Genomic DNA, 24,772 nt, shown 5'->3' on the forward strand with positions numbered 1-24,772 from the left:
TCACCTCTTTTAGCAACCGACAAAAGAGAAAAGCTGAGTGTTTTGTTTTGAAGTGGCTAGTATTGTTGCTGATGACGGTTCATCAGCAGGTGCTTGACCCGTTCAAAACAAGAGGTTACTATCTTCTCATCTGGCGCCACTGGGATCCTGTTGATGCCTAGATTCCACAATGAGCTCCATACCCACCCTTAGAAGTGTGCAAATCTCCCATGGCCGGAATAAACACTGGGCTGATTTTAATGTTTGGGAATTATGCTTCATTTTTATGATAACATTCTATCAGAATAGTAAGGGGAACAGAAACTGATGGAATTTCATGAAATATTTCAAACTTGAGAAAAAAAAATACTCATAGATTAAGTTCATTAGTAATTTTACAGGTTTTAAGTATGAATTGATTGATTGATGTATTTTAATAGTTTTATCTATTTTATTGAACTCTATTTGGGCTGGACTATTTCATCCACCGGCATTATTTTATACCTAAAAGTATAATTATTCTCATCTGGCTGTGACAGTCAAGAAAGCAAACCACAGCACAATAAACAAATAAATGATCCTGGGTGGTCAAGATGCTGTTTAGACAATGCAGATGGACAATATCCTGTTGACAGAAAGTTTATTTTAGAGTGCTGGGAAATGAATTCCTCTTAAGCACTTAAGTGATAAACACGTCAGATTAAAAATAAATAAATGGCTAAGACTGAATCCACTGATACGATAAATATATGAAATAAATAAATACATTCGTATAATAATATATTAATACAATACAATAAACATAAAAAAGAATCCCCTCCTACAGTTGCCTTCATTTTCAATCACTCGAAACCTCTTTTTCACCTGCTGTTCCTATTGGATCTCACGCCAGTCAGTTATCTTCCCCGTCGTCTGATTGGCTGAGGGGCGGATCATTCCATTGAATGAGTAGCGGAAGTAGATTCAGACGGACTCTCGCTGGTGCTCATTTTGACAGGAGTGAACACACAATTCAGGTAGAACTTGTGTTACATGCTGTTGTTAATATATGGGATATTGTTTAAAGAGAAAGTGTATGTTCGCTATTGTAGATGATAGGATATTTGTTTAGGACAATTATTTCATATTTGTTTGCATGGCACAGATTTGCGGGATTTCATTGTCTGATTTCCTGCAATATCAAGTGTGCTAACGGTATTAGCTGATCAGTTAAGTCCCAGAAGTGAAAGAGAAACTCACCGTGTCCATGCTGATTCACCTTTCAACCGTGAAGCCAATCTTTTGACTGTATGTGTACAGATTTAACGTTTCCCAAAAGTATCGACTGTCAACTCTCACGCAATTGACACTGTCCTCACGCTCTCACCGACAGACGAGACAGACCAGGTTACTTTTGATATGAAACAAAGTCTCATCTTTCAAATTATGTCAATTTTATTACGAAATTCAAATAATAAATCCGTTTTGGCGCTTTTAAATGTGACGTGACAGATCTCCTCAGTTCAAGCGGGCGGCACGTGAACTGAACACATTTTCATCTTTACTTATATAAGTAAATATAAAAATAAAATAAAAATTTTACATGTTTTGTATTTTAATAGTAAATAAATACGAATGAACATTAGAAGGTACAGTACAACTTACCTAAATGTATCATGTCTCATGCAATCGATCAATCAATGTTTCAACCGCGGAAATGGGTCAATAAAACAGCTGGAGAACAATATCATGTCACACGTAACGTTACATTTACCTCAGGAAAGCCATTTAATGATCATGGCACGTTAGTTAGCTAGAAAAATTAACTATAGAGTGGATCATTTTGCTAAATATATGCACTATATTGCATATTTTATATTCTTACATTAAAAAAATATAACATTATTATAAAAAACGCATTATATTAATTTGAGTTGCTAATTTTAACCTGTAATAAAAATACCAGCTGACTGGGCTCCCTGTATGTTTACAGATATTACAAAGATATTTTTTTCCTTGAGAAAAATGTACATTTATGTAGGCCTAGCTACTGTACCTGATATTTAGCCAAATGAATCAAGATCGGAATCAAATCGCAAGCTTATGAATTGAAATCGTGAAATTTGTGTCAGGCACTAATACAAACAGTAGGCTACAAGTCATTGCACCATGTAAACATTGTAACATGTTGTCACTAAACTTAATGAAATTCTGTTTAGTTACCAAATGTTTGGACAATCTCAATACACTTATTGTGATGTAAGGTTTCACACACATCCCGTAAAGATCCCATCAAGACACGTGACATAACATGTAATGCAGACATTTTTTGTCCTTCCTTTGTTCCTTGACGAACACACACTTTTTATTTGTTCCGTTGAAGCACACAAACTTTCTACTAAGTTAATATGCAACGTGAACGTTGATCTTCATTTAAAACACCCGGTCAAAGAGTCACACGATAACTACGTCAGTACTACGACATACTCCTTTGGTCATTGGTCCTGCCTTTTGTTCACACAGGGCGTGGTCCGGGACTGATCCCGGCAATGTTACTAGGTCCCCATCCCGGGATCGATACCAGGATCAATCCCGGGACGCGTTTGCATTCACACCAAAGGCACTCTAGCCATTCTATGGCAATTTTCTGGGATCAGGAAATTGTGTGAAAGGGTCTCAAACTTAACTCAAAAGTTGGCAGCCCAATGGCTTATATTAACTGTGTGTGTGAGAGAGAGACAGAGCATGATGAATCCCCAATAAATTATAACCAGGTAATTTTGTTCTTTTGCATAGTAGGATATTTAATTAGTGACTCCTTCATGCTTTTGTGAATTTTCAGTGGAGAGCGAACAAGCTGCCTAAAGTTTGAAATGGTGGACTCTCAGTATTACCTCCCAAATGACATTGGGATCTCTGCTCTGGATTGCCGGGAGGCTTTCAGGCTGCTGTCTCCCAAAGAGCAATTGTATGCACACTACCTCTCTCGAGCGTCCTGGTACGGTGGCCTGGCCGTGCTGATCCAGACGTCTCCTGAGTCTGCCAACATCTACGCACTGCTGCAAAAATTGTTCCGCGCACAGGCGCCACAGCAGCTGAAGGCAACGGCGACTGCAGCTGGACTGAGCACAGAGGAATATCAGGTGAAATGACCTGTTACGAACACTAAAGTTAACATCTTCTCTGTGTTCATTGTCGTAACAAAGTTCTATCTCATTCTAGGCCTTCCTCGTATATGCTGCTGGGATTTATGCAAACATGGGGAATTACAAGTCCTTTGGGGACACCAAATTCATCCCCAACCTACCAAAGGTGAAACACCCTACTTAATATGTCCCATGTGTAATCGGTCATACTTGTATGCAACATCCCAACAGTTTTAGCATTTGATAACTATGCCTTTTTTATATGCAGGAGAAGTTCAAGGCTCTTGTGTGGGAGAGCCTGGTGTTTGAGGAGAGCCCCAGCACCATAGAGGCGCTGTGGGGCTCCTGCTCTGAGCCCCTCTACTCCCTAGAAGACAAGGTGAAACAGCTCGGCCTGGGTGACAAGGTAAAAGAGGAAAAAAGTAAGACACTTTTTACAGCTTAGTCTCAGGTTGATGTTTTACATTCATTACTATTCTCTCCTAGGGGATCACAACTTACTTCTCAGGGAACTGCTGCTTAGAAGATGCAGAGTTTGCCCAGAAATTTCTGGACTCCAAGGTATCAACTTTGTTTTGAAATGTGGAAGATATTTTCTGTGAATATGTGAGACTTCCTATTCATTAGCTGCTATAGGTAGATAACTAGAAGAATGACGAAATGGTAAAGCTGTTGGTAAAACAATTTGAGGTACAAACTAGTGTTTATAATTACCATAATATATTAAATTATGACAACAACCACCACTTTCCAACATCAAGCTGCATAACAGACAGCTTTTGTACAGTTAAAAATACTGGAAGAAAGTGACACTGGAAGCCTCGCACATTCCTAACAGCTGTATTGTTCCTCTGAGTAATATGAATTAATATAGTGTATGACACGTATATAATATTAAATGTTTCATAAAATATGAACAGAAATTATGTTCCATATTTGTAAAGATTTATAAATATTTGCAAATATTTTTCTTAAATTCCTGCTTTTGTTATCATTGAAAACATTTTATATTTTTTTTAAGTCCTTAATTTTGATCCTAGGGAACACGCATTCTGGCAAAAATGTAAAACGTTGAATACATTTATAATTTAAGCATCTGCCAAATGCATATATATATATATATATATATATATATATATATATATATATATATATATATATATATATATATATATATACACACACATACACATACATACATACATACATACATACACGCATACACATACATACACACACACACACACACACACACACACACACACACAGACACACACACACACACAATAAGGTTCATTTCATTAACATTGTTGAATGCATTTGAGTGTCATGAGCTAACAATGAACAATACTTCAAAAGCATTTATTAATTCAGGTAAATTTCTACAAATATTAATGTGTTTACCATTTCAGGTTGTATAAATTAACATCTGTTAATGTGCTATGAAAAACACGAATTAACAATGGTCAGGAGTTCATAAATGAACTAATCTAATTTTAGTTATAATTAGCTAATTTAACCAATTGAACCAGATGTAACTTGATCTTGTTATATCCTCACTGACAGCATCAATGAATTAGATTACCTAAATATTCGCTCACGTTTAGAGTACTCTGTCTGTCCTTGTAGAAACTGAGTGCCTACAACACCCGTCTGTTCAAGAGTGAAATAGATGGGAAGCGGTGCTATGAGGTGCGTTTGGCATCTGCTGAGAAGGCGGGTGAGTATACAGACCAATTTAAATCCTGTTTATATGTTTATATGTTTAGTGTTACTTTTCACTTCATTTTTTTTTCCTTTTCTCCACTTTTTTTCCCTCCCATCTGCAGACTGCTGTGATGCTGAGAAGGGTGGTGAAACTTTTTGTGGTAGATATGAATTTGAGGATGCTGTGTTCAGTGTTAAGAGGGGCGATTATTCCTTTCTTATGGAGAAAGTGTGTCAGAATTTGGAAAAAGCCAAGGTATGACAACATTCAACTTGAAAAAAACACTGAATCAATGATACTTTTGGATGTGAAATGAACAGGATGACCATTTGAAGCATGAGTAAAGCTGCTGCTGTTTTTTTTTTTTGTTTTGTTTTTTGTCTCAGGCTCATGCAGCCAATGAGAACCAGAAGAAGATGCTGGAGGAGTATATCCGCAGTTTCACCTATGGTTCAGTGGAAGCCCATAAAGAAGGGTCCCGTTATTGGATCAAAGACAAAGGACCTATTGTAGAGAGGTGTCTGACTCATTTTTAACAGACCTCTGGCCTTTTACACAAAGCTAATTGAACAAACTCTAAGTATAAGAGTAGGTTTAAAGTTGACAAACCAAACAAATCCAACCCAGTTTAGATTCAACAGTTTCACAACACTCGTTATAAACGTTGTTTGTCAACTCAGATTTGATCCCGAGTTTGTTTAACTCTGGATCGCATGCACCTAAAAGCAACAGCCAATCACACGAAACACGGAGAGCGCCAGTTTGATTCACTTCTCACAAGAGTGTCAGCGCAGTTTAGTTCTCTGCTGAAGATGTATACAGAGATTGTTATAAGACATATTAATCATTTAAACACATTTACAAGGCAAGAAGAGTCACTGCTGCTGCTGAGAAAGTTTGAAAAGGCTGCTGAAAGAAAACATTGTCGTTTTACAAGCTTTTTAAAATCTAATGCGTTTTTGAGTATTCAGACAGACTACTCTAATAAGTATAAATAATTAGAAAACAAAAGCTGAATGATTTTTTTCTTTATGCAGATAGTACAGTTAGAGAGAGAAGGGGGGACAGGATTGGGAAAGGGCCATGTGCTATGATCTGAGGTCATCAGCTCAGATGAAAGCCTTGTGATTTTTAATTCTTTTACTGTGTAGTGCTTTAATTTGGAGCAAGAGATATAGGAGGAGTGAATTTACTGCATTAGATTAATGCCACTTTGCTCACAGCTGATTGGTTCAGTTTTGGTTTGCGATCTCATACTCTGAATAAAACATGCTTTAAAGCATGTTAGCCTTGTAGCATTAGTTAACATGGTGATGAACACAGCTAAAAACTAATACATAATTTTGAACCCCCCAAAATCAGAGTTTGTGCAAAGTAAACTCAAACTTACCTGGATCGCCACAGAAAACAACTCTGTGAAATAGGCCACAGGCTATTGATATAGGCTTAATTTCATTGTTGAGCTAGACTTATTGTTCTTTCCCATTTGGAATTTCTATTACAAACCTTTTTATTTTATTTATGTTTTATCAGTTACATTGGCTTTATTGAGAGCTACAGAGATCCATTTGGCTCAAGAGGTGAATTTGAAGGTAAGATCAAATATTTTTTTGGTCATTTCTTGTCCAGATCTATTCATCTATTAAAAAATACACATAAAAATGTAATTCATACATACGGTGGCTTGAATACTCCTCATCTATGATGAACATGTTTTTAATTCCTGAATAAAAACTAATTTTGTTCTTATAATTAAAAGTCTCATTAAAAGAATGAAATTCATAAGTAGTTAGGAATAATCTTTTATTTGTATTATTATTTAATAATATAGTAATAATAATATTTATGATGATGATTATTATAATCTCAAAACTTTTTGTCCACCAAATCAAAGTCATATGGTGCAACCAACATGCAAAAAAACAACAACAAAAAAAGACAGGAAATCATTTCACATAAATTGCTCAAACAACCAGTAACTGTTGTAGATTCCCAATTATGACTTCTGTTTCTCTCTCTCTCCTTCGCACTTACCATCTTACCCAACAGGTTTTGTTGCCGTGGTGAACAAGGCCATGAGCGCTCGCTTTGCTCAATTGGTGAGCTCGGCCGAGGTCTTGCTTCCAGAGCTGCCTTGGCCTCCAGCCTTTGAGAAGGATAGCTTCCTCAAGCCAGACTTCACGTCTCTGGACGTACTCACCTTCGCCGGCAGCGGCATCCCTGCAGGAATCAACATTCCAAACTGTGAGTCCTCTGAACTGACATGGATTTTTCCATATGCAGTCAAATTTGATTGATAAATGTTCTATGAGAAGTTTTAACCATTTATCTGTCTGTAGATGACGACATCAGACAGACAGAAGGTTTCAAGAACGTGTCCCTTGGGAATGTGCTGGCTGTTGCGTATGCCACGCAGAAAGACAAGCTCACCTTTCTTGAGGAGAATGACAAGGTAAGGCTGACGACGGCTGTCTGTAAGGTTGTAATGCAGGGGTGCCCAATCCTGTTCCTGGAGATCTACCTTCCTGCAAAGTTCAGCTCCAACCCTGATCAAACACAACTGAAGCAGCTAATTAAGATCCTCAGGAGTACTTCATAATTACATACAGATGTTTGATCAGGGTTAGATCTGAACTCTGCGGGTAGGTAGATCTCCAGGATAAGGATTGGGCACCCATACCCCCAGTTTCACAGACACAGGCTTAAACCTAGACCCAGACTAAAATGCTTGTTTGAGCTGTTTTAACGGAAAGCTATTTGCACTGACATATCTTAAAATATGTCACTGCCCTTTCTGTGAAACCAGGCCATAGTTTAATGAATCAAACATGTTGCAGTAGAGGTTCAGAGTGGTCATTTTTCTTCCTCTGTAGGACCTGTACATCAAATGGAAAGGGCCTTCTTTTGAGGTGCAGGTTGGACTCCATGAGCTGCTGGGTCATGGCAGTGGGAAGCTCTTTGTTCAGGTAGAGAAACACAAGCAGATCAACATGTTGCTGTATATATGTCTTTGACTTGTGGGATATATATATATAAAAAAATATATTTATATTAGGGCTGTCAAACGATTAATCGCATCCAAAATAAAAGTTTGTGTTTACATAATTTATGTCTGTGTACGGAGTATAATTATTTTCTATATATAAATACACATGCATATATATATATTTAAGAAAATGTGTTATTTATATATAAAATATTTATATATAATATAAATTATATATAATATAAATATATATACACAGTATATACATGCAAATATTTCTTAAATATATACATGCATGTGTGTGTATTTATATATAGAAAATAATTATACACCGTACACACACATTTGACAGGCCTAGTTTATATTCATATATATATATATATATATATAATGTAATTGGCTAACTACATCATTTAACATGAACTAACAATGAAAAATAGTTCTAAAGCATTTGTTAATCTTAGTTAATGTTAATCTACAAATTTTAACTAAGACTAAAATCAAAGTTTTGTCTGTTAACATAAGTTAATAAACTACAACTAACATGAACTAACAAAGAACAGTTGTATTTTTTATTAACTAATGTTAACAAAGATGAAGAAGTACTGTAACTAATGTATTCCTCATTTGTTAGGTAATATTAATGCAATAAATAACCTTAATTAATGGAACCTTATTGTAAAGTTTTACCAATAAATGTGGTTCTTTTGAACTTTCTATTTATCAAAGAATCCTGAAAAAAAATGTATCACTGTTTCCACAAAAATATTAAGCAGAACAACTGTTTTCAACATTGCTAATAATAAGAAATGTTTCTTGTGCAGCAAATCAGTAAATTATAAGGATCACTTTATTTCAGCTTTGCCATCACAGGAATAAAGTACATTTTAAAATATATTCAAATAGAAAACTGTTATTTTAAATTGTAATAATATTTCACAATATTAATAAATAGACTTCTTTCACATCATTTAAAAATTGTATTGATCCCAAACTTTTAAACGCTGGTGTGTATATATATTTGAGTGGCATTTATAGTTCTCCATACAGTACATGCTTTTCCCCCCTTCTTTTTTCTTCTTCATTAAACTACTTGCAGTAATTCTTCTGTTTAGCTATGAAGTTAGTCTTTTTAGCAGAGCGTCTGCTTGGAGCTTAAACTCTCAATAGAACATAGTTGTTTTGAACCCAGAATATTTCGTGAATACAAATGTTTCACAGTTTCTTCATCTTATGTGTTTGTATTGAAACAGGATGATAAGGGAAAATTCAACTTTGATGAAACTGCTGTACGTAATCCAGAAACAGGGGAACTGGTGAGTTGGTTACCTTGTCATCCTGTTCATTACTGGATTCAACTCTGCTTTACCCTCTTTATGAACCTTGCACTGCCAATCAAAGTCATAAAATTGACGTTTTGGCTTTCAGATCTCGAGCTGGTACAAGGGCAGTGAGACATGGGACAGCAAGTTCTCCACCATCGCCTCGTCCTATGAGGAGTGTCGGGCTGAGTGTGTAGGTCTCTACCTGTGTCTCAACAAACAGGTGCTCAGGTGAGTCACTGAACCTTCAGTCACTTCTGTATGGATTCACTCAGATATAAATGCTGAGCAATTTGTGTGTGTGGCAGTATTTTCGGCCATGAAGGGGAGGATGCCGAGGAGGTGGTGTACGTGAACTGGCTGACCATGGTGCGTGCTGGCCTTTTAGGCCTGGAGTTCTACACGCAAGAGAGCAAGAGCTGGAGACAGGTGAGAATTAGATGTGTGCCTGTCCAGAAATCATTACTCTTTTGCTTGATTATCCTCTCGTCTTAACATTGTCCTGGCTGTCATAGGCACACATGCAGGCCCGGTTTGTGATTTTGCGGGTTCTGCTGGAGGCTGGAGAGGGGCTGGTTGGTCTGAAGGAGTGCACGGGGACAGATGGACGACCAGACGCTGTCATAACACTCGACCGCAGCAAGATCAACACAGTGGGCAAGAGCGCCATCCAGAGGTTCCTCTGTAAACTGCAGGTACAGCCAGTTTACTTTGCATTTTAGTGAGTTATTTAGAAATAAAAGGCTTTATATATATATATATATATATATATATATATATATATATGACTATAGCTGAAATAAAATGTAAAGTTTTATTAATATTTTATTTCAGTTAATGTGAAGTATTTTTAATTAGTTTTTTTTATTATTATAATTTTTTTACTCTGAACTGAAGGGACGTTTACACTACACTTTTCATTCCTTCCATTGACTTCCATTCATACGCATATGAATGCTGGAGACTGGAAAAAGCTCATGTGAAAAAGTTTGGCATTTCGGGTGCTTTCCAAAGTTCAAATTACATGAAGACGTGACCAATAGAAGATGAATAAGTCACGGCCAGAGTTAAAAGAACACACATATTTTTTGCATTAAAGTGGAGTAGATTGTATATTTTTACTTTCTGGATTTATTATTATTTGTTATATGTTGAATTTACGTTTTTATCAAAACAGATGCCGCAGAATGTGACGTCATATAACGACCGTTGCCGTGTCCGTAGAACTTTCGCGTGCTCAAAGTCTAGTGTGACTGCAGCTTGATGGAACAGAAATGAGCTTCCGTAATAATTTGCTTTTTTTTGTAAAGGTGCACAAGGCGACAGCCGATGTGGAGGGAGGAAGGGCTCTGTATGAAGGCTACTCTGCTGTAACTGCTGACGGCACCCACGATTTCCTGCGCCTCAGAGAGACGGTTCTGCTCCGTAAGGAAGCTCGTAAGATGTTTGTCCAGGCTAACACCTTCTTCAAAGGTTTGTGTTTAGCCTCCTTCCTTCAGCCATATATTAAAAATTACCATTCTTGTATGATCAGTGACAGAAACACAGATACACATATACACAAATGGAATAATGTGCTGCTGTTTGTGTTGTAGATGATGCTGTGAAGCTGGTTGAGTATGAAGGCAGCGCTGAAGGGCTCATCCAGTCCTTCGTTGAACGCTTCCCAGACGATGCTGAGGAGGTAGAGGCCCAGCTGCTGGAAATGACCCGCACGGATTCCACCTGCTGGTGCTGAGAGGACACAGTGCTGTGGAAGTCCTCTCAGACGAGTATTGGACCACACTGAGTCACAGCAACTTTCGGAAATGAACAAAAGGCTGCAGAGTGCACAAGGAAGGGACTGGTAATGATTATAAAACCATTCACATGTAGGAGGAAGGAAGAACCGCACTTAAACACAGGAACATAACCCCAAGTGCTTTACCTTCCCACTATTTTTCTTTCTTTTTTTTCTATTCACTTCTAAACAAAGGCAATTCTGATAAGTTTTAATTAGAAATTTCTGTTCCTGCTTCGAATCCGACCGCAGCCCACGCTTCCCACATAGGCATGTGAAAGCACTGACAAGAGTGAACTTGCTGTGTGAGGGCGGTACTTATGTAATCACAATACGTAACACACTTTCGCAACTTACTTTAAAATAGAAACATATTCTGCGCTAACTACAGATCAAATCTAGGGTAGAGTTAATCTGCTGATTCACTGATATCTAGGAGAAATGGTTGCATACATTCTTAAGAATACAAGTTGTTCATTTTTTTTACAGGCTGTTTAGTTCCTCAAAGTGTTCAGTGTGGACTGTGAAAATCAACAGTCCCTACCAAATAAAACCAATTATTTCCGAAGATATTGTATTGTTGTTTACTTTCAAAATACCAAAACATTTGTACAATGCATTTCATATAAATATTATCATGATACAAGGTGAACAATAAGATAATATCCAGTAACTCATTACTGACCATCTCATAAATGAGAAATTTACATAACTGGTTAATTACCCACACAGTTTTTACAATAGAAAAGACTAAAAGGGGGGAAAAATTGAAAACAAAGCTGGGATAATGAATCAAGTCATTAATAACCAACCTATAAGAAAATTTTAAATAATATAACAAGAGGAAATGACTCATAATTTAGTCCAATGACATCTCACACAACACCAGCTGAACATTATACATACCAGTAATGAATAGGCACAAAAATAGGCTGATTTTGCTCTTAAAAATGTAAGTTTCAAAAGAGGGATTTTGCTGCAAAACCATAGAAGATCAATTTTGGCATCCCACAGAACCTTTCAGTCAACTGTTCTTCAAATAATTATTTTTTTTTCTTAAGAACCCAAGATTTGTTCTTAGATTCTTAAGAATCTAAAGAACCTTTTTTACTATAAAGAACATTTTGTGCAATGAAAAGGTTCAGTGGACGTTGAAGGTTCTTCATGGAACCATAGATGGCAATAAAGAACCTTTATTAGAGTGTAATTTTGCAGTCAACATTAAATTAATTCAGTGAAAATACTGCTCAAATCATTTTTGAGCTCCCTTACAAGCATATTATTATTATTATTATTATTATTATTATTATTATTATTATTATTATTATTATTATATCAGCTTTTATGTGACAAACCAGGCATGCTATATAAAATACAGAATTTGCTATGACAATAAAAAAAAGCCCTATATTATGAAGCCTCCTCTGTGAGATCGACTGCGCCCCCTCTGTTCAGCTTCTGGGAACTTTCAGCCTGATTGGTCACCTGGTAAATAAGGGGAACCCCACTCGCGCACATGCTCTGCAGGTCTTGAACCTGGGCGTTGGACGGGAGAGGTGTTAACTCCCCGTCTTTCCTCCAGTACAGGCTGTAATCCTCCGGCCGGTCCACCCCAAACTTCAAAGCACAGAGCTGAGCCATAGCCTCACCGTCGAGCGCAGTCTTCCACATTAGAGTTTTCACTATGCTACGGTCATCATCTTGAAACAGCACCTTTATAAATCTCTGTGGCATAGAAACAACACATAGAGCTCTTGTTTTTTGTTGCTACTTTTGATATAAACTTTAATGCACGATTCAGCAAGTGATGATGTACTTTGGTTTGTTCAACCAGTATATCTGACCTGGGGCAACTGGTTGTCTTTCTGATTTGTGGTTTCGTTGCTCCGACGCCGACTCCATTCTTTCAGAGACTCTCTGGCCTGGTTTGTGAGGCCGTTGGGTGGCACATCCTCTGGCTGACTCTGAATCAGACTCAGACTGGCATAGAGACTTGTCAGATAGTAACCCCCTTCAAGACAATAATAATAATAATAATGATTAATAATAATAAAAATAAATAATAATAATTAGCTAAAGATTCCAAAGTATTTATCCATACCTTCTCCTGTAAGCCAAGAGCTTTCCAAAAGCTCCATCATATACTCCACCTCCAGAGAGATCTCTGGCATATTGCACAGGACCATCACATAGGATAGAGCGGGCAGGAAGTCATCTGCTCCAAATTCCTGACCTGTTTTTTAGAAATACAGATAGCAAGGACTCATTACATTGATCAATAGTGACAGTAAAGACATTTATAATCTTGCAAAAGATTTCTATTCCAAATAAATGCCATTCTTTTGAAGAATCCTGATTTAGCATGGGTTCCACAAAAAACTGTTTTCAACATTGATAATAATAAGAAATGTTTCTTGAGTAGCAAATCAGCATATTAAAATGATTTCTGAAGGATCATGTGACACTGAAGACTGGAGTAAGGATGCTGAAAATTCAGCTTTGCAAGGAATAAATTACATATTAAAATATAATAAAATAGAAAACTCTTTTAAATGTTAACAATATTTCACAAATATTACTGTTTTTACTGTATTTTTGATCAAATAAATGCAGCCCTGGTGAGCATTAGAGACTTTTTTCAAAAACATTTTAAGTCCCCCTGTGGTGAAAATCCAGCTTTTAATGTTGTTTATATGTCTATGTGGTGTTTTTAATATGCTTTAAGACAAACCATGGGCAAATTCATAAGTCAACACCAGTGAACCAAAGACAGACTCAAAAGCGCAGTTTAAAATCCCTGGTGTTGCTGACGTCACAAACTACCCATCACGTCAATGTGTGATCGTCAATGAGTGGATCTCTGAGCTGGTGTGAGTGGTGGCGGGGCTAATTTGCATATTCATAGAACCACGTATACTAAATGAGGCAACGGTGTAGTTACATTCAAGCTATTTTAAAGGAAAAAAGGTTTAAATATGCAATTTTGGTGATCAAAGATGAGTTAAGGGATAAAATTATTGACTACAGGGGGACTTTAAAAAATATCTTACTGACCCCAATCTTTTGAACGGTAGTGTATGTGCACAAATAAATCTACATGTATATAATAAACCAATGCTATTGAAGAACTTCATTACCTGATTTGTTTTTCATGGCTTTGTAAATGAGTTTGCAGATCTGCAGGAGTAGCAGCACTTTGTCAATGGGTGAGTAAGCCCGCTGCATTAGAGTCAACTTGTGCTTAATTTTCTCAATGCCCTGGGCGTCAGGAACGCACACCTGAACCCCAAAGAGCTTCTGGGGTGAGGCTCCTTTGGCTCTTTGCAAGCTGTCCGTCATTCTCTGGAAGGAACCATCTTGTTTGTGCAGGGTCCGAAGAGCCGCATCAATCTGAGGCTTCAGAGGCTTCAGCACACAGCGGAACATGGCTTTCTCCAGCGCTTGGTCTGCACACAGGAAAATACAGTGGTATTTCACCATTTAACTTGTTTGAATGATAATGACAACAGTATTACATTAAATCATACTGACTTAAATACCTTTCTCGTTCTCAGTCAGAAGAGTTTCGATTGGAGGTTCAAGCTCTCCACACTCCAGAAGGAACGCTTTGGCCTGACTGATGAAGAGACGCAAATCCTGCAGCAGCTGTACAGGAGAGTTCAAGCTCTGGGGCTTCAGTGCCTCTCTCTGCTGCCTCAAGAAGTCCTGAACCAGAGCGCCAAACGCCATGCGGCGATCACGAGACAGGTCCTCCACCATCCGCGACACTCGCTTCTCTGGGGCGAAAAAGGATATGAAGGCGGCGCTCATCTTGCGTAGGGCGGACATGGACTTCCTGGGAGGCGACATAACCGGGTTGCTAGTTCCTCGCACGAGGGGAGGACGCTCGGGACTCTCCTCAGTCTCGTCGAGGCTGCTAAGCGAACTGCTGCTGTCCAGCTCACTAAGGGACGGAGCGTGTCGCTGCTCCAGAACAAGCCCTTCCTCCTCATCCTCATCATCTTCATGTCCTTTCTGCTCCAGGATTTTCATCTGGGCCTAAAAGCGCAAAAAGACAGTCAAGAAAACACATAAACTAAACTAAAATGTCCCGTAAAATCAGTGCTGAAATGTCTCAGTACCTTCTGAAGAGCCTTGGGCATCTGATAGTCGTCTTCTTCAGCAGTGGGTGAAAGAGTTGGGGTGACCATGGTCTTCTTCTGAGACACTACACAAGGTTGCATATAGTCTGTGGCTTCCTGCTCAGTCTTCTTGATAGCTTCCTCGCCAGCCTGAACTGCAACAGGTGGGGTCGTCTGTTTTAAAGCTTTTAATCTTGCTTTGCATTTGGCTTTAGCCAGTAACGGTGGTGGAGGTGGTGGGGTGACAGGTGGTGACAGGGGGCTGGAAGTTTCAGTGGAGACTCGAACCTTTATGCTGGTTTTGAAATGATGGCGTCTGCGCATGGCGTTGCGACCAGGGTAGTCTTGTAGGAAGAGGGGGTTGACGAAACATAAACCTTTGCCTCCCCCGTAATTCAGCTCACAGGGACTCCGTGTTTGGATTGGGCAAAGCTCCTGGAATGTGGTGGGGTTTAGGTTGATGGGTGTTGAGCAGTCTTCTGGGCTTGGAGTTGGGGGCAAGAGTTTGTCAGCGGCAGGAGGTTCATTACGAGGACCCCGGACATTTAGGTGGGAATTCCAGAACTCTGTGGAATACAAAAGGGCATTGAGATCATGATGAACATGTTTTATGATGCATATTAGCTGACATTTATGAACTCTAAAATCGTTTAAGTGAACAATAAATTATCGTATCAGTCATTGGATATAGTGATTGATAATTAATTAAATTTCATTTGCACTATTTTTAGATTAAACTTAAATATCTAAAGTAATATTTACTTTACTTTTTAAATATTTATTTACATGTAAAAAAAACACTTTTTTCCATACTATGAAGCCATACATATATATGTATATTAGTTATGAAGCCGATAACTAATATATATATTAACCAACACAACTGTTTTCAGCATTATATTAAGAAATGTTTCTTGAGCAGCAAATAATAATATTAGAATGATTTCTGAAGGATCATGTGACACTGAAGACTGAAGACTATAGTGAATATATAATATACTATAGTGACTGGTGAATATATATATATATATATATATATATATATATATATATATATATAGTGAAATATTATCAAAATAACTGTTTATAATATAATTTAAAATTGAATTTATTCCTGTGATGGTGAAACTGAATTTTTACAATCATTTCTCCAGTCTTCAGTGACACATGATCCTTCAGAAATCATTCTAATATGATTATTTGCTGCTCAAGAAACATTTCTTATTATAATGCTGAAAACAGTTGTTGTTGGTTTTTTTTTTTTGTTTTTTTTTGATGAATTGAAAGTTCAAAATAACACTATTTAATTGAAATTTACATCTTTTGTAACATGATATATTTCTTTACTATCACCTATCACCAATTGAATACATCTTCACTGAATAAAAGTATTAATTTCTTTTTAAAAAAACGGACCCAAAACTTTTGCCACTTATTTTGTACAATACAAAAATAAAATCTACAAGAATCTATGCTCTACCTTTAATTCTGGGATTGGTGCAGCATGAGCATCATAAAATGCCCGACAGAAAGCGCCTTTCAAACCTTCAATTCATTTCAACAGATAATCAAAGTTGCACCTACCCACACCCATATGAGAGATTGACTCCAACTGTTTGTGTGAGGAAGCCTTGGCTATTGCTTCAGGCAGCTCCAGAGTGAAAGGAAGCACATCCCTAAAATACAGATCCACAATAATGGAATAAAAATATCATATTTATGGAGTGCCTTGCTGTTGTTGTAGATAGAACATAGTAAATTCTTATCCATACCGACTGACACAGTAGAAGGCAATGAGTCTGCACAGATCTGGGAAACTGATAGCTGAGCTTTCCAAAGAGAAGGCTGTTAATGAAAAGGAAATGGTTTAGTCACCAAAAGTCGATAACTAATGTTGACATAAAATGAATAATAGTATGGCTATTCTAGATAAAATCTATTCAAGATGACAAGAGTAATTTATTAACAAACTCACCTGAGTCCTCTTCTCGAATGACAACCTGTTTAATGAAGGACGGCGTGCTGTCATCTGCCAGCCGGACGCACAGCATTTTTTTCTGTGATGTACTGGACTTGCGCACCAGGAACGTCTGCAAGGTAACAAAAGTTTTCAAGAATGTTGTTTAAGTTTTATTGTAGGCTAACTGTCTCTTTTCAAAGCAGGTGGTGTTTGGAATGTGCTTGCTCACCCCGGGGGGCTCACGCCGCAGGATGTGTAGAGCTGTAGCCGAGTTACCGGAGAGCTGGAGCCACACAGGGTGTGTCAGCAAAAGCCGGTCCAGTACACTAATGCTCCTCTGGGATCCTCTCTGTGGACAAGCCCGTCGGTCCCCCACGGGCCGAGAGTCAGGATAGTCGTACACAGGGTCACCCTGCATCTTCTGAACGACAGTGAGATCTCAACTCCTTTGACAATGAATCTCTGTTTCTCCTCTTTGTGAATGTTCACATTGGCAATTGACAAAAAAAGGAAGTTCTGACCAGTTTTGGAGGATGTCTGTCAGTCAGTGACTTAGACCTGTCTTACAGTAAATTAATCATGTACACATCTCAGTTTTTTCTCATGTGTGTTTCTCAAACATTTTGTCACTGTTTTTCCTAGAATGGCTATTTTCACACAATCATGTGCCTACTTATTCCTTCTGACCTTTGCTTTTTAATGGCTACGGGAAACTCCCTCGCTGGCTCTGTTTTTCTCCCGGCCATGTGAGAACGGTGTGTCACAGTCTGACTAATACCACATCTCTACCGTTTTTTTGTTCTGCATTCACACAGACCATTCAAAAAACACTTGCATTGTTCTTAAAGACGAAACAACAGAAGCATCATTTATACCAAATGTGATGCAAGGTGAAGAGGAACTGAGAATTACATTTTCGAGAAGTATTAGTGTAATAAAGGCATTTTATCATGATGCGAATCAGTTCTATTTAAAAAATATAAATAAAATGAATACAGGAGTGGATGCATTATTTGAAAACTTTCTTTTTTCACTGATACATCTTATATAATGAATGAACACACTATAATGCTGACTCTTAAAGTAACTTGTTCACTAGTTGAGTGAGGTTGGGTAGCAGGTTGACTCTGTGTGGGCCAGCATGGAATACTTTTTGGCAAGAGCCAATGGCTGCTATGGCAACAGAGGCTTACATATTCCACTGGGCATTCATACCCACGGACACACACGCCTCCACTGTTCAAATTTAGGAAAGGCCAGATACCTTTTCCAAAACTTCATACAAACTAGGCTCAACTGAGAAGAACTGATAAATGTAGTCTAAATACTTTTGAATGTAAGTGGCTTTTTGATAAAAGTCTGGCAAAATTCATAAATGTAAAGTTTTATTTTTTTGTGCAAAAGGAAAATAAGTATTATTATATTTTTGACGTTACTTGGAAGATAAAGAACACATGGGTTAAAACTAAATTAAAAGAGTGATATATTAAAACTTTCCTCTCAAGCGACTATTTGGTTCCTTTTAGAAAAAAATGTCCCTAGAATGTTGTAGATTCATTAGTAGGACAAAAGGCCAACTGAGATATGCCTCTAATAATACTTTAATAATATTTTAACAAGTCTGCTTATGGAGCAATAAAGTATGAAACGTGAAAAAAAAAAAAAGTGTAGCCTTTTCTACTAATACTTTAAGTGGTCTAACCACTACTTGCACCTTGAATACGTCTGAGTGTACTTAATTAGTAGTTGACTTAATTAGTATGTTTTTTTTTTGTTTTTTTTTAAGTAGTAAAAGAAAGAACATTTTTTTAAATTCATGATTCAAAAAGTTGATATTTGCAAAACATTTATTTTGTAAATATCAAGTTTTTAAGTCATGAGTCAAACAACATTTTCTTTGGGTTACTCTATTTGACCTAAACAAAATGTTTAAAACGTGTTTTTTTTTTTTTTTTTTAAGTAATAAAAAAAAAAATCTAAATAAGGGATGTTTAATAAATAAATTAATATTGTCCTTCTCGCATGACAACGACGTGGATTCCTGGTTAGGCCACACTACTATTGATTTGGCAAATACTGATTTGGAAAAACAATTTTTTCGAAAAAAAAAAAAAAGAAAAAGAAAAATGCTGTAACAAATAATAAGAGAGTATGCCAAACACCTTAGGCCAACATCTCTCCTTGAACATTCTTCTATGTCCTTATCCATCCCAATGGTGAATTCAGTTTTAATGGATAAACAAGGGCGGGAAAACTGTAGTCCTGGGCATGAACAGAGCAAGTCCAGACTGGTGAGATGGAAGCCTTTAAGTATGCACTGGGAAAGAGCTGCTATTATCTCTGTTCTGTAATGCAGGCTGGGGTTTTTTAATTGTTGCCTGAACAAGATATTTTCAGGAGCTGTATGTAACTGGATACAGCACTAAAGGGAATGACAGTGGATATGTCTTTTTATTTAAAAATATATAAAATGTCCTGTATACAGTAAGTAGGCCTACTTAGATACAGCACAATTTTTATATAAAGACTGGAAACAGTATAGCCAGAGTAATGGGATTTATAAATAGTGATTTACTAATGATTCAACAACAACTTAATAATAATAATAATAACAACAACTATAAACAGATGAATGTGTTTAATAGAATGTAACTGCTACAAATGTACGTTATAAAAGAAACATACTGAAACTATAATTTGACAGCCCAGTCCGACTTTCGCAAATTTGTAGGATAGGCTATATATATATATTATTATTATTATACGTGTAAAATAGGAGAATGCAATAGATAAATCTTGACAATGCGAATCTTTGTCAATATGATCAGTGAATCGTACAATCTTCATTATTTAAAAATAATAATCAACATCTTACACTTTTGTGACTAAGCGCGAACTTCCTCAATCAGTTCTCTAATGTTTTACTGTACTGTAAATATAACCTGGCACTAAAACACTATAGTCATAACACATGACCATATTTAAAAGAGATAGAGAAGAAGAGCCACTTACCTCTTCATCAGTCGCTGCTATTCAAAAAGAACAAACTACACTACTTCGTGACTTTTCCCAAAGTGTCAGATCCATTAAATGCTCTGAATTACTTTTGGAAATGTGGAAAGTCCGGGAATATATAATTAGGGGGGTTTTGCTTGTTATTCCACCATGCACACGTTTAAAAAGATACCAACTGGAGTCTGTGTGAAACTGTGATTCACACTGTCTGTTTTTCGTCTTCTCGCACACATGTGTTTAGTTTCCAGGCGAGCGCGTTCTCGTACATGACAAATCGTGTTTCATACCTGGGCATGCGCATCCTGTGACGCGCTATAACATACGAACACAAAGAGAGAGAAATATAATTATATAATTTATTGCCCCACGTCCACATTCCCACTTTGAAATGAATAATAATAATAATAATAGACCTATGTCGTCCACATTCCCTCTTTGAAATTGATAATAATAATAATAATAATAATAGCCCTAGTAGATGTCAGCTTCCACATTTCCTCTTTGAAATTATTACAGCGTCGTCATAATGACTTTTCAGCTGAAACCTGGACTAGTTCATCTTTTTAATATTGCTAGTCAGATTATAACAAATAAAACATTACAATAATCACTTGCACACCGAAATATATAGGGTATAACAGTTTGATGAACAGATATACAAAAACAAAAAGAAAACACACACACACACACATGTTGGGTTTCCATGTTTTATGGGGACTTTATATATTTATGCATCTGGCTACCATTCTGTTTATCTTTGTGCATCCCACGCACGTATTTCAAATACTTAAAAAAACAACGTTATTCCCTATGAAATTGTGAACGTTCCCTATTTAAGTATAGCCTACTTTATAATGACAAATTCCGGATCCTTCCACCTATTATTTGCACTCGCACGGACCGGACGACTGTCACACCGTCAAACAGTCGGGAAACGGATATGAAGTCTGTCCACCGCGTTCGGTAAGAGAGAGGGTCGACAAAACATTTTTGTCCTGTTGATAACTTAGCGCTTCGACTCTATTCATTAGCTTTTGGTCGTATTTGTTCCCGCTTCCTCTGAATTGTTTTAACAGTGAGTATGATGAGCGTTCATTTTTGTATTTCCTTGTTTATGGTTGCTAACAAGCTAGCGCGTGGCTAGCAAACTACGCGCGTGCTAATTATGCGAATTTTAAATTCCTTTAAGGCTTATATGAACACAAATGGTGCGTCTTATGGGGCTGGCAGGTGCGAATGTTTCGAGGAAGCTGTTTAAAGTCAGCTGGCTAACACTATGCGTGTAAATCACCGCCAGTTGTCATTAGCTAAACTCGGTGAGCTCAGCGCTTTCTAGAAGCTACTGCGCAGCTCAGATTAGCAGCGCGTCCCCGCATCTGGCGGGCTACAATGTTTTGTTTTTTTTAATAACTGTAATGGTCTGAGATGTTTGCATTTTGCCTTTTTCTCTTGTGTCTATCACCCCATACAAATGGCGATATATGGGGCTTTTCACACAAAAGGCGTTTTTGCGGTTAAAAATGCGAAACGCAGGTTAGTGGAATTAATAAACCACGCAAGGCCTAGAGACGCGGTTTTTAATGTTAAAACTTTTTGAACGTAGCAAATTATTTAAAATAAATATTTTAAGCACAACGGCCAAACATATTTACCACATTTACTAAAAACAATGGAAAAGTAGGCCAGTGGAGTGGAAAACGTGCGTAATTTGATTTGCGGTGTCTCAGTGTCTTTATTCAGCTGATCCGATTTAACTTACGTTTGATAAGCCCTCCTCAAATTTCAGACCCGTTTAGTTTTAGTATGAATTGGTTCTTGCCGCCAAAAAGTAAGAAATAAGGCTTGTTCCCTATTTCTAGGTATTCTGGGGTGCAATGGACGACAGCAACGCAGTGAAGCTCTTTGTTGGGAATCTGGATTTGGAAACCACACAAGATGACCTAATAGCACTTTTTGCCCCTTATGGAGAAGTGGTGCACTTAACTGTACTGAGGCAGTTTGCCTTTGTCCATCTGCAGGGAGAAGGGGCTGCTGACCGTGCCATCCGTGATCTGAATGGTCGAGAGTATCGTGGCCGGAGCCTTGTAGTTGAGGAATCCAAAGGGAGGCCCCTCAATTCCACCAAAGTATTTGTGGGGAACCTGTGTGCTTCTTGTTCAGTTGAAGACCTGTATGAGCTCTTCTCGGCTTACGGCAAAGTTCTTGATTGTGACAAAGTAAAGAGTAAGTGTGTTTATAATACACCTGCTTTGTGTCAGTGCATAAATATTGGCGTTATATGACATTACATCTTGTTCTCTTGCAGCAAAGCTCTCCTCTTTAACAGGCTACGCCTTTGTGCACATGGAGCGCAAAGAGGATGCAGATCAAGCCATTGAGGGTCTTCACGGGACCTCATTTATGGGACGTCCGCTCGCAGTGGAGCTCTCGAAGGTACAGCAGACCACAAACAAGGTCCCTTGTGCCAGCTGTGGTGCGCATGGTCACTTTGCTGGAGAATGCCCAATCAACAGGCCTCCCATGGAGCATCACCAGAGTCAGGCTGCTGTCTTAGCTGCAGCAGCTGCCGCCGCTGCTGGGCTTCCTCTTCAGGTGCAGCAGAGTGTCCACAACTCTTTCTACAACACTGCGAGCACTGACCCGACGTTTGCAGCTCTGAAAGACTTGACCACTTCCAGGGTTGATGGCAAACCTGTCAGTGCCGCGGTCTACGGGGCCCTGGCAAGTCAAGTCTACAGTGCTGTCGCAGACCAGGTGCTCAGCTCGAGGACAAGCCAGGCTAGGGATGGCTACCCCACTGAAGGAGAAGCTCCTCCGGGCGCTACCGCAATTAACCCTGCCTACGGAGCAAATTCCTCTCTGTACGGTGCCAGTCCAGCTTATGGGACCATGGGAGGCACAGAGCCTGACCCCCAAGCCATGTTTGAAGCCGCTCGGGCCCGATTCTTTGAGCAGGGACAACAAGTTTTGGCCGAACAGCAGGCTGTGACCAAATCCGACCGAGACCGAAGTCCAATACGGCGCGCGGCCCCATTACTGCCTGACCCGGTTCCACAGCCGTTCTCCCAGACACGACCCAAACGACGGGCCCTGCTCCCAACACCACCTGGTGGTCCAGAATTACCTGCAGTTAAAAATGGAGACCCAATTGCAAGGTAAAGGCATCCTAAACGTTTTTCTACGTAATGATGCATATAATATTTTTTATATATATATATATATATATATATGTATGAACAATATGAATTACATATACAATATTTATTTTTTCTCCATACCAGGTGCTATGCAGAGTACTACCAACAGTACCAGCAGTTCCAACAGTACCAACAATACCAGCAGTACCAACATTACCAGCAGTACCAGTACAGCTATCCGCCGCCTCCGCCACCACCTCCTCCGATGGCCATGGTGCCTCCAGGCCCAATGGATCCGCAACAGATGGCCGCCCCTGGCACCACAGCTTCACCAAGAGTGTATGAGCCAACTTCAGCACACAAGGAGCCCCTCCTACGCCATCCTGATTACTCTCACCAACACACATCTGAGTCCCCATATCGATAGCCCCATTACATGAATGTGTGCACACGTGTATGGCTGTGAAAATGTGTGCGTGCGTCAGTTTTGGTCCTACATGACAAAATAAACTGGAGGAAAGGGATAAATTGAATTATTTTAGTTTCGCAGTTATCTTTCCCACGCATAATGTCAAATATGTCATTATGTACAGAATGTAAAAGTTTACGAGGCCATTTTGATTCTGAGCCCCTATCGTTTTTCCCCCTTATTTTTTCAAAGTGCTCAGAATTACATTAGCTGTCAGTTTTATAGATAAAATACCCTTTGAACGTTGTCAGGTCAAACATTCTCTGAAGTCAAATGACTGTGCCTTGTAAAAATAAAAGTTTTTTTTTTTTTGTACAGACTTTTGTAAAACCAAGTACGCCAGCTAAGGTACAGTTTTATTAGATTCATTGTTCAGCAAAGGAGGAGCAAATCTCTGTCAAATATCTTAATCCAAATTGTTGTCAGTATATTGTATTTGGCTTAGACTGATGTTAAATTTCACAGCGACTAGGAAGACAGCATAGTTTAGTTTGAATATAAAGAGGACCTGTGTGACTGAAGTCTGTGTGTGTGTGTGTGTGTGTGAGAGAGAACACAATGTTAACAGTTTGGCTGATCCCTTAGCTTACATGAGCACCACAATCACATGCACATCATACTTATTTTGTATAGTCCTATTTGAGTAAGGGTGGTGCATATGGATATATTTAGGTAAATCTGTACCAAACAAATCCACAAATCTGTACTTAAACGCTCTAACCACTGCCTCACTAGTGCAGATGGTTACGCCTGCCCAGTTCGAATACAATAAAACTGATGTTAAAATCGCCTGTCGCGAAAGAGAGGTAAGAACAGATTAACTGCAAAAGGGACACCTTTAATTCGTCGCTCGATAGGCATATTCAATGTTCTAAATGTTTTCCATTTGGATACCTATATTGACTCCGAATGAGTTCGAGATGTCGTTGTTGCTAAATAGCAAACAGAACTGGTTCTATAGCCTGCCAGTAGCAATTATGCATGTTTTGCAGGATTTAAAGAGCAAACGACTGCCATCTCTGGCCTTGCATCGTTCTCTTACATGGACAGAATACTTGGGAGTATTGACTTACTAGTACGGGTGGTAACCCCTCAAATGTCTTTAAAAGAGAATGATTTTTTTTTTACGTTCTTGTCTCCTTTGAAAGTAGCCCCATGCAATTACTATTG

The 24,772-nt window shown here is 38.3% G+C and overlaps 3 protein-coding genes across 5 annotated transcripts; 2 read left to right on the forward strand and 1 right to left on the reverse strand.

Moving 5' to 3' along the window:
* The first annotated feature begins 920 nt into the window (after positions 1-920).
* dpp3 (dipeptidyl-peptidase 3) lies at positions 921-11,468 on the forward strand. The gene is made up of 18 exons (XM_079848081.1): positions 921-995; positions 2,801-3,101; positions 3,181-3,270; positions 3,373-3,510; positions 3,591-3,665; positions 4,734-4,824; positions 4,934-5,067; positions 5,199-5,329; positions 6,346-6,404; positions 6,862-7,056; positions 7,152-7,264; positions 7,686-7,778; positions 9,052-9,114; positions 9,227-9,351; positions 9,429-9,549; positions 9,636-9,815; positions 10,431-10,593; positions 10,716-11,468. The coding sequence occupies exons 2-18, from the start codon at positions 2,832-2,834 to the stop codon at positions 10,856-10,858; spliced, it is 2,184 nt and encodes a 727-aa protein (XP_079704207.1). The 5' UTR covers positions 921-995; positions 2,801-2,831; the 3' UTR covers positions 10,859-11,468.
* Positions 11,448-20,258, reverse strand: rin1a (Ras and Rab interactor 1a). 2 transcript variants are annotated; one of them, XM_079848078.1, is made up of 11 exons: positions 19,994-20,258; positions 17,211-17,402; positions 16,997-17,111; positions 16,794-16,866; positions 16,606-16,697; positions 15,022-15,587; positions 14,440-14,938; positions 14,038-14,346; positions 13,002-13,133; positions 12,745-12,911; positions 11,448-12,625 (listed from the first exon to the last, which is right to left on the reverse strand). In XM_079848078.1, the coding sequence occupies exons 2-11, from the start codon at positions 17,397-17,399 to the stop codon at positions 12,311-12,313; spliced, it is 2,457 nt and encodes an 818-aa protein (XP_079704204.1). In that variant the 5' UTR covers positions 17,400-17,402; positions 19,994-20,258; the 3' UTR covers positions 11,448-12,310. The 2 variants fall into 2 exon arrangements, with proteins under 2 accessions (XP_079704204.1, XP_079704205.1); XM_079848079.1 differs by having other exon boundaries at positions 17,211-17,399; positions 19,994-20,066.
* A 631-nt stretch (positions 20,259-20,889) lies between these two features.
* On the forward strand, positions 20,890-24,294 carry rbm14a (RNA binding motif protein 14a). Of its 2 annotated transcripts, none has more exons than XM_079898266.1 (4): positions 20,890-20,959; positions 21,856-22,219; positions 22,302-23,151; positions 23,278-24,294. In XM_079898266.1, exons 2-4 carry the CDS (start codon positions 21,871-21,873, stop codon positions 23,558-23,560), a joined length of 1,482 nt encoding a protein of 493 aa, XP_079754392.1. In that variant the 5' UTR covers positions 20,890-20,959; positions 21,856-21,870; the 3' UTR covers positions 23,561-24,294. The 2 variants fall into 2 exon arrangements, with proteins under 2 accessions (XP_079754392.1, XP_079754391.1); XM_079898265.1 differs by having other exon boundaries at positions 20,918-21,071.
* Positions 24,295-24,772: the final 478 nt, after the last annotated feature.

Source organism: Squalius cephalus (genome assembly GCF_949319135.1).
Source record: "Squalius cephalus genome assembly, chromosome: 17".
Classification (NCBI taxonomy): Eukaryota; Metazoa; Chordata; class Actinopteri; order Cypriniformes; family Leuciscidae; genus Squalius; species Squalius cephalus.

Coding starts and splice junctions, on each gene's coding strand:
- dpp3 (XM_079848081.1), top strand. CDS start 2,832: ATGGTGGACTCTCAGTATTACCTCCCAAATGACATTGGGATCTCTGCT. Junction 3,102..3,180: donor TGAGCACAGAGGAATATCAG/GTGAAATGACCT, acceptor ATCTCATTCTAG/GCCTTCCTCGTATATGCTGC. Junction 9,816..10,430: donor GGTTCCTCTGTAAACTGCAG/GTACAGCCAGTT, acceptor TTTTTTGTAAAG/GTGCACAAGGCGACAGCCGA.
- rin1a (XM_079848078.1), bottom strand. CDS start 17,399: ATGCAGGGTGACCCTGTGTACGACTATCCTGACTCTCGGCCCGTGGGG. Junction 15,588..16,605: donor AATCTCTCATATGGGTGTGG/GTAGGTGCAACT, acceptor TGTATTCCACAG/AGTTCTGGAATTCCCACCTA. Junction 13,134..14,037: donor AGCCATGAAAAACAAATCAG/GTAATGAAGTTC, acceptor TCTAAAAAACAG/GTCAGGAATTTGGAGCAGAT.
- rbm14a (XM_079898266.1), top strand. CDS start 21,871: ATGGACGACAGCAACGCAGTGAAGCTCTTTGTTGGGAATCTGGATTTG. Junction 22,220..22,301: donor TGATTGTGACAAAGTAAAGA/GTAAGTGTGTTT, acceptor GTTCTCTTGCAG/CAAAGCTCTCCTCTTTAACA. Junction 23,152..23,277: donor AATGGAGACCCAATTGCAAG/GTAAAGGCATCC, acceptor TCTCCATACCAG/GTGCTATGCAGAGTACTACC.